The sequence below is a fragment of the Schistocerca gregaria genome, chromosome 2 (assembly GCF_023897955.1).
Source record: "Schistocerca gregaria isolate iqSchGreg1 chromosome 2, iqSchGreg1.2, whole genome shotgun sequence".
In the NCBI taxonomy this organism is placed as follows: domain Eukaryota; kingdom Metazoa; phylum Arthropoda; class Insecta; order Orthoptera; family Acrididae; genus Schistocerca; species Schistocerca gregaria.
The window spans coordinates 624,404,592-624,414,460 of NC_064921.1; the positions used below are offsets into that span (position 1 = coordinate 624,404,592).

A 9,869-nucleotide genomic window follows, 5' to 3' on the forward strand; every position below is an offset into this window, starting at 1 on the left:
CACTTCGAAATGCTTTGCTTTGTCGGTTTTCTTTCCTTTTTTCACTATTTGCGATTAGTAGCGACAGTTTTCTTTGTTTTTTTATTTATCAGGAAAAACACTAATCGCAATCAACACACCACAGGCAGTTTTCTTCAAAACTCACAGCGTTGTACAACACTGAAGTAGTCCTCATAATCAGTAATCGTGAATTTCTGCAACACTATTTGCACCTTACTTGCAATTTATTCACCCGAAACATCTTAAGCAAGAAAATTTCCTAGTTCAGTACTGTTGAAGGCACTATTGAAGACAGTGTGCCCGATTTTCAAAATGTTTCATACTGTGACAAAAAGGTACGTAAAACACTGATACTGCATAGCAGAAGACTCTTTAAGCTAAATAGCTTATATCACAAAGCCAGTCAGGACGTTAACTATTTCTAATTCTCCACTTCAGTGCAATACACCAATTAATATTTCCTGATTTGTAAAATATAATTACAAGTGTTTGTGTCATTGGCAAATTCAGCCTGCTGGAAGGAATATTACATAAAAGTGCAAAGCCACTTGTAAACTGCTGTAGTTGGGTGCGAACTTCTGCAGGAAAGTTACTTAAAGGTCAAATTCAACTCCAGGTTAATGAAGGAAACACATGTGCCTGACGTTTGTGCGGCCAGCGGCGATAAACACGGCATTCAAACCAGTGTGTCCATGTCGTCCTCCGTCGTCTCAAACGTATAGTGTTAATTAGTAAAGTAATTAGAACTGGAACACTTATCTCGTGAAAAACTACTCATAGTTTGAAGAGAGCTTTCCTATGTTTTAGCTGTGGGGTATACTCTCCAGAATTTTTTATATTTTTTTTTGTAATGTCCTTCACTACCGTAAACTGTAGGTCTTAAAAACTGCATAAGCAGACTAGGCACTTCGATACGTTGTGGTGTGAAGACTGGGATGACATACATAAGATTAAAAACTTAAGTAATTAACATACAATTCTGAATTTCGCGCGGAATAAATCAAAAGCTCCTCCTTGTGTTTCACTGTCCGCCACAAGGAAGCGCTACGAGCCACACCCCGTAACACTCGATGTTTGGCTGTTTGCTGAGCGCGCGCGCAATCGATCGGCAATAAGATTTGCTGTTACTAGAGACAAGTAAGATGCGTACAGGAAAAAAAGTTTATAGAAAACCTTTCATGAAGGATAATAACTAATAAATAAAAGTGAAAATTTATTGGACAAAGTTGTTGCGAATGTAAATATCATATTGTCATGTATGACGCACTTGAATAATCTTGTGAGAAGAAACGTCAAAATTTTTGTGTGTAATGGTTTTACGATCGTCTTCTGTTTAACATCTGTGTTGGTGATCATTTGTTATGTTTGTGGATTAGGTTAGAGCTAGTGCATTACAGCGTGCGTAGCTCAGAACTTCCGGAGATACTTTTCTTGAGAGGTGTTAGTTCCAAGAGAGATGTCCACGTAGTTTTATTTTTTGTTAAAATGGGTGATAAAAATGAGTTCCTGAAAATAGCTTTCGTTGTGGACGACCTTCCAGAAAACTTTGATCCTTCTGCAGATCCAAGTGATGGGCTGGAGTATTTGCAGCAGGTTCGTTGGGAAGCTTCGAAATGCGACGACGTTGTTACTGCGGTTATTGATAAGGCGAAACTGAAAAACAGAGCTGTTGTCAATATATTGCCTGAGTGTAACAAGGTCCCTCGGCAATTCTTGCCTGATTTAGAATGGCAACAACAACAAATTGCAAAATTTTCAGCCCTGAGGCAGAAGATGTCAAAATACAGGAAGAGAAAACCACCACAAGAAAGTGTCGTGAAAGTACCACAAATAGGCGACGAGAAAGCCTGGTACGATGTTTGTGTTGAATACAAAACACCCCCGTTAGTGAGTGTCGTTTTGCCACTGCCTCAACGTTTAGTGGAGTGGCTGCTGCAGTATAATGCGGAATGGCTGTCGAATTCGGAACGGCTGACCCAGTATCAAGGACGGTGGATATATGCTTTAATGGCATGCTTGGAGTTTCCACTCACCCCAGAAAGTTGTAGCAGTCTTCGCACGTTAGCGCGGGAATGTGCAAGAATTCGTGCTTATGAAGTATCAAATGCGGAAGAGCCCGTAGTAATACCATTAAATCTGTTAATCTGTTTAGTTTCCAACTATTTCCGTCAAATGGACCTTGCAGACATAGTAAGTGAATGATAGTTTACTATAACTTGCACACATTTCTAGAACTTCAGTGAAAGAAATCTGCGTAAACAAAGATGCGAGTGTGTTTCTCATACAAATCTACAATGACCTGCGTGGCACGTGAATGTGTTTGTAGATCTGGAAGTTTTTCTATTAGTATTAATCAGGTTCAATTGAATTTTAAAAGGAGGCGCACTCTTTGTACTCACGAAGTGTGATTCAGACTAAAACATGACATCTGGAGTTGAGTAGTCGTTTATAAAGACAACAATTTTAAAGACTGAACTGCCTTAAAATGCCGCGTCAAATGTCAAATATCATGATTAATGTAATAGATCAACGCAGTTACTTTTCAATAATTTGTTGTTGTGATTGATTTTTTTATAATAAGGCAATGCAACTTATTGCAATGTAATGAATTTGATGACCCAATTTCACCATGTCAAGAATGCCTGAAGTTAAAATGTTAGGAGAGACAGACCTATGTTAAAAAGTAAATGAATATTATGGTGTTTGTGGATTCTCCATATAACCATGTATGCTATTTTATGTCCAGCATAATATATTTTCTTCTAAAAGGAAGTCAGCAGTTCTCTTACTTTTCCAAATTTTTTGGATTTGTCAGGTCATTAGTATAGTTCCCCTTTTGTTGAAATGACGACAGAGCCGCCAGTGAATTTTCTGCTTACGACACTTCATTTTACACATATTGTTATTATATGGGTTATGGGAACCAACCCATTTTGGTAGTAGTGGAAGTAATTTTCATTGGAAAGTTCAGATATAATATTACTATAACAGATTGCTCATGTTGTAAAGCATGAAATAGCATTCGTTCATGTGACATTGTCTGATCTGTTTGCAGCTCACGGTGGCTAGTGTTGCTGCCCCTGGATCACAGGGTCCTGGGTTCGATGCCCGGCCGGGTTGGGGATTTTCTCTGCCCGGGGACAGGATGTTTGTGTTGTCCTCATCATTTCATCATCATTTGTGATAGTGGCTAGATTGGACTGGGTAAAAAAAAAATTTGGAATGTGTAAAGTGGGACTTTGTGTGGGTGCTGATGACCGCGCCCCGCAAGCCAATCATTATCATTGTGTGCTCTGAGGTGTGATAGTATAAAACTAGTACTGACTTGGCCACTTGGTTAATTATAAGATGAGTTATGTCACTGTTAACCAGGAACTGACCAAATTGCTGCTGACTTAGGATGAAGCTCACGTTGGTGCTGTGCCAGTTGTAGTAGTAGTAGTAGTAGTAGTAGTAGTTTATTCATCCAGTGACAATGTACATTGTATAGATTTTGTCAAAGAACATAGTATAACAAAAATAAGATACAGGTGTACAGTTTCCTACATAATACAACGGTTCTTTGCACCCATCACAATATTTTTAGGCAATACAACTTTTGATTAATATAATAATATAATAGTATGAGAAGAACATTTCACATGAAATACATTACAAGTAAAAAATTGATTTAACACTTTTTTCAGAAAAATTAACATTGAGGCTCTGGCAAGCATTTGACTTTTGGTACTATTAACATATAGTAAATGATAGTAGTTACTTGCTACAAGGTTACTGCAGATATTCATTTATACTATAATAGCAGTTGGTCATTAAGAACTTAAATATTGCTTCCTTGACAATGTTTTTATTTATTTTAGACAAGTTGGAAGTTTGTTGTACAAAATAGTACCTTGAATGTTGGTTTGGTTTTTGTGTTAAAACCTTGTGTACTCTTTTGATGTGGATGTCATTGCACATTCTTGTATTGTAGGAATGAAGATCTGAGTTGGTTTTATAATTATCAATGGGCATTTTTATATTAACAACCCTTTTTTTATATAGAGGCATGGTAATGGTAGAATATTTAGGTGTTCAAATAACAGTTTGGAAGGTGTTAGCCTTGTACTGTTTGAAATTATTGTAACAGATCATTTCTGTAAGGTGAAGATGGTTTTCATATTTGCCTTATTATGACCCAGAGGATTAGGCCATAGGTGATAGCCGAATGGATGTAAGCAAAGTAGGCAGTTTTGCTACACTCTACTACATGCATAATGCAAAGCAAGCAGAGGTTAACTTGTTAGTGAGGTAGAGAATGTGGGGTTTCCAGTCTAAAATTTCATCAATTGGCACACCTAAGAATGTTGTGGCAGCTACCCTTTCAATTTGTTGTTTCGAATTTTGAGGTTCACGTCATGATGAGACTTTGTTTTCCTGTAATGTATATAAATAGTTTTTGAAATATTTAAGGTTAGCCTGTTTAGTTCAAACCAGTTTTGTATGTATTCCAAAACTGGTGGCAGATATTGGCAATACCATAATTATGTCGGTTACAACAATATTTGTGTCATCAGCTAACAGTTACATGCATACCGCTGATTGGGATCTTTATATATATATCTCCAGAAACAAAGATGACCCACCAAACAAAATCACTGGCAGTTCGATAGAAACACAAACAAAACTAAAGCCCTCACAACCAACGGCCGCCCCACCAGGAAAGAGGGAAGGAGAGGGAAAGACAAAAGGATGTGGGTTTTAAGGGAGAGGGTAAGGAGTCATTCCAATCCCGGGAGCGATAAGACTTACCTTAAAGGGAAAAAGGACTGGTATATACTTGCGCGCGCACGCACGCACGCGCACACACACACACACACACACACACACACACACACACACACACACACACACACACACACACACACACACAAGCAGACATTTGTGTATGTGCGGATGGATATGTATGTGTGTGTGTGTGTGTGTGTGTGTGTGTGTGTGTGTGTGCGCACGAGTGTATACCTGTCCTTTTTTCCCCTTAAGCTAAGTCTTTCCGCTCGCGGGATTGAAATGACTCCTTACCCTCTCCTTTAAAACCCACATCCTTTTGTCTTTCCCTCTCCTTCCCTCTTTCCTGAAGAAGCAACCGTTGGTTGCGAAAGCTTGAATTTTGTGTGTTTGTTTGTGTATCTATCGACCTGCCAGCGCTTTTGTTTGGTAACTCACATCAACTTTGTATATATATATATAATTTCTACTTTTCAATTTATATTGTGGAGATGTGACTGAAACCATTTTAATGCAACTCCTCATGTACCTATAGCTTCTACTTTGTCTAGCAAGATATCATGATCAACAGCATCAAATGCCTTCGATAAGTCCAAGTTTATTCCCACTGTACTGTTGTTTGTGTCAAGTCCTATTACAATTTTTTCAATGAATTGGGTAATTGCTGTTTCTATACTGATGCCTTTGCGAAAACCGTGTTGGTTTACAGACAAGAGATTGAATTTTTTCAAGGTAATTTATAATGATATTTTTCATGACAGTCTATATTATTTTTTAAAATTCAGATAACAAAGCTATTGGTCTACAGTTTTCCACTTCATATATATTACCCTTTCTATACAGTGGTTTAGTCCTGACATTTTTAATCTTTGTGGGAAGGCCCCTTCTGTTAATATTATGTTTATGATGTGTGTGAGTGGTTCTGCTATGATACTAGCACATTTAATTATGACTGAATCTGGTATCTCATCAGTTCCAGAGGACATTTTATTCTTCTTGTTTTTACTATCTTATGAACTTCTAATTTATTTGTGAGACATAGCAATATTGAATTACAACTTAGCTCTTTTGAACTGTGGTACTACTATTACTAGCAAAATTAGTTTTACTCAGAATGACTGGAGTGTTTATGAAATAGTTATTTATGTAATTTGCTACATTACCATTTCTGAGTAACACTCCACAATCATCTTTTAATACAATGTCATCTTGTTTTTTAACACTTTCATTTGTTACCTTTTTTACTATATTCCATATTGCTTTCAACTTGTTTGCTGTCTCTGATTGCTTTGTAATTGTTCATTGTCTTGATTGTTTGAATTATTTTCTTATAAATTTTCTTATATGTCTTAACATATACTGCATAGTTTTCATTTGGTTGTCTTTTCTCAGTTGATTGAGAAGTTTTAGCTTTTGACTGGATACTCTGATAGCAAGTGTTATCCACTGGCTGCTGTTTTTTGGCATGATATTAATTCTTGTCACTTTTTTTGGAAAACACATCTCAACTATGGACATGAAAGTATTATAAAATGCATTGAATGATTCCTCAGTTGATGATTCTGAGAGTCATCTTCTCAGGTTTCTTTTGCTAATGATTGAATGAAAATATTAACATTTTCCGGGTAGAATTGCCTTTTATATTCCCACTTGTATTTAACCATATCAGGTACAGAAGAATTTATGCATGTTGCTAGTGTGTTGTGGTCTGAAAGACCTAAGTTTACGTTTTGTGCCTCAGTAAAATCGTTTTCAATATTTGTAAAGATATTATCTAATAGGGATGAAGATGATTCTGTTATTCTAGTGGGGTCCATGAAGAGTGGTTTCATGTGAAAGCTGTTTAGGATTCTCAAAAGCTGTCTTTTTTTCTTCATTTTCAATTAACAGGATGATGATAAAATCCCCATATAGTAATAAGTTCACTTCATTGTTGTACAAAATGCTTATCACTGCTTCCAAATTAAAAAATATATATATATATATGTTTTTGTCACCAAGTGGTGACCTGTATATTGATATGACAAGTAACTTTTTACACTTCTCAGATTGTAGCTCTATGGCACATGATTCAAAATGTTGCTCGATATTTAGATGGTATGTTTCAGATCTAACTTTATACTGCATCCCAGCCCTAGTGTATATGCATACCCCACCATTTTTACAAACACTGTGGCAGTAATGAGATGCTAATTCAAAATTGCTTATATTTATAAGACTTAATTCACTGATGCTGATATTGGGAGATAAGTATAAACATGACACATCACATTAATTTCGTATGCGGAAATGTCAGTAGTGCCATTTAGCTCCTCAGCCAGCTCACAAAGATAGTTCCTAGCCAAGCACTGAAATCAGTATATTATGGAACACTTTACCCCTTTCTCAATTACGGAACTGAACTATGGGGCTGTGCAGCTGATGTACATTTAAAAAGAATACTACTTCTACAGAAAAAAGCAATAAGACATATACATGGAATGGGACATAGAGATTCGTTTCGTAAAGTGTTTGTGCAGCACAAATATCTGACAATATATTCTCTGTACATCTTCAAAATAGTTGTATTTTTTATAAGTCAACCAACAGAAGTTATCAAGGGCAGTGATGTTCATGATCACAACACTAGAACAATGTGTAGCTATTCCCATAATAGAACAACGTGAAAAATGACTGATAGAAGTCCATATATCAGTGGTTTGATTTGGTATAACAAGCTACCAAACTCTCTCAGAATGTACACGGGAAATGTTTTTAAAACAAAATTAAAATCTTTTCTGATAGAAAAATGTTTATATTCTTTCAACAAATTTTAAGATAGTGATTGTAACGTGAGGCATTAGATCAGTTGTAATGTGATAAATGTAAAAAATAGACATAAGGAGCAGCAGCTACAGAATATAGTGTATTTTATAAGTGTAAATATAACCATAGTATTAAATCTGACATTTGCAAAAGTCATCATTACGATGGCTCCACGCAAAGAAAATGTAAATAAATAAATGACATGACCTGACACTTTTAACAGGAAGGGAGAAGGTAAATGGGCTGTGTTGATAAGTAAAAGTATAAGGGGCTGGATCACTGCCAACAGTGTCAGAATTCTTGTGATTATAAGTGTGAGAAGTGTGTCTTTTTTAGTTTAATTACTTCATTTGGAAAGACTTCTACAAAAGTGGTCCAGATTGTTTGCACACATAGAAGTTCCTTGTATGGAGAACTGTACTGTAATGCATCATGATCTTGAGAGGACAAAAAAGTTAAACTCTCTTTCTGTGTAAATGATTTAGAACTTCAAAAGAAAGTTGATGAAATTGATTATACTATATATCTGGATAGCATATAAATACAGGAATCTGTATTGTGAATATTGATCAGCAAGCCATTGTTGGTGAAATATGGGCAACAAATGAATTATATGTACAATTTAAAATGAAGTTAAAATCCAATGATACTAGTGGTTTCTGGTTACATCAAAAACTGGAAGCTTGTGCTTTTGATTTGCTGCTACCAGAAAAATAATTTCCAGTTGTTAGTTTCATGTTGCAAGGTAAATCTTAATGATATAGGAAGAGTCATTTTACATTTACATCACACATTAATTTTCAAATGTGCCTGCATGCAGAAAATTTATAAGATTGTTTTTTTATTTAAAAATATGAAGATAATGAGTTTGGAATGCCTACCCACCACCTTTACATATTACAATAGAAGTTCTACAGAGTAGAAGGACTTGTTGAGGAGAAGTTTTTTTCAGTTTAGTTTCAAATTTTACTTTGCTGTCAGTCAGACATTTTAAATCACTGGTAAGTTATCATAAATTTTAGTTGTTGCATTCTGCATCCCTTTTTGTACTGAAGATAAACTTAATGTGGATTAATGAAAGTCATTTTTCCTTCTGGTGTATTTATACATCATTTTTTCTTTTGACCTGAATGGACTTATTTACTATAAACTTCATCAGGAAATAAATATTCTGTGAAGCAGTAATCAGAATGCCCAACTGCTAAAATAGATGTTTACAAGGTAATAGTGAGTGAACACCACATTTAATTCTTACAGCACATTTTTGCACAATGGGAACTTCATTTCGTACAGAAGAATTACCCCAGAACATTATTCTATATGGCGTATTGAAGGAAAATCTGCGAAGTATATCAACTTACTGATTTGTCTTACCCCAAGATTTGCAATGATACCAAGTGCAAATGTGGCTGAAGTAATTTTTTCTAGTAGTTCACAGAGTTGCTTTTCTCCATTTTCTATTCTCATCAGTATGAACATCCAAGATTTGTAATGTTTGCACGTTATTTGTTATTTCTTCACCATGCATTACACTTTATCATTGGTGTAGTACCCTTAGATAAGGAGAACTGAATATGTTGTCTTTTTGAAATTGAGAGTGAGACCATTCACAGAAAACCAGTCAATGACACTCTTATGAACATTGTGTACCATTTATCCTGTTTGTGAATGTATGCATAGACTGATGCCCAAACACTAGCATCATCTGGAAAAACAACTAATTCTGCTTGTTGTTTATTAGACGAATGATAATTTATACATATATAAAGAACGGTAGTGAACCTAAGGTTGATCCTTGGGGAACCCCCATGCGAGCATTCTCCTCAGTCTGAATAATGTCCACAGACTACATTGGTTGAATTACTAAGTACAACTTCATGCATTATTTTGGTTGGCTATACTATCAATCCCATAAAACTTCAGTTTATCTGGAAGAATACCAAGATTCACACAGTCAAATGCCTTACATAGGTCGCAAAAAATATCAGCTGGCACTGAATGATTATTTAAGGCTTATAAAATTTTGTGATTGAATATGTAAATAACATTCTCTGTAGAGCAACTCATTTGAAATCCAAACTATGATTTGCTGAGGATAATACTGTTGCTCAAAAATTTTGGAAAAAGATGCCAGCAGTGAGAGAGGACAGTAGTTTTGATTTATTTTCTATCACCTTTCTTAAACAGGGGCTTATTGGCGGCATATTTAAGTCTCTCTTACCTTTCGTAGTGATGGATTGTATATTTCAGGATAGACTGGGCTTATTATATGGGAACAAATCATTTGTACTCTGTTG

General features: G+C 35.6%; 1 protein-coding gene across 1 annotated transcript; it reads left to right on the plus strand.

Annotated features, from left to right (window-relative positions):
• The first annotated feature begins 1,081 nt into the window (after nt 1-1,081).
• On the plus strand, nt 1,082-4,000 carry LOC126334629 (gem-associated protein 2-like). The gene is made up of 2 exons (XM_049997064.1): nt 1,082-2,190; nt 3,056-4,000. Exons 1-2 carry the CDS (start codon nt 1,486-1,488, stop codon nt 3,182-3,184), a joined length of 834 nt encoding a protein of 277 aa, XP_049853021.1. The 5' UTR covers nt 1,082-1,485; the 3' UTR covers nt 3,185-4,000.
• The last annotated feature ends 5,869 nt before the right edge of the window (nt 4,001-9,869 follow it).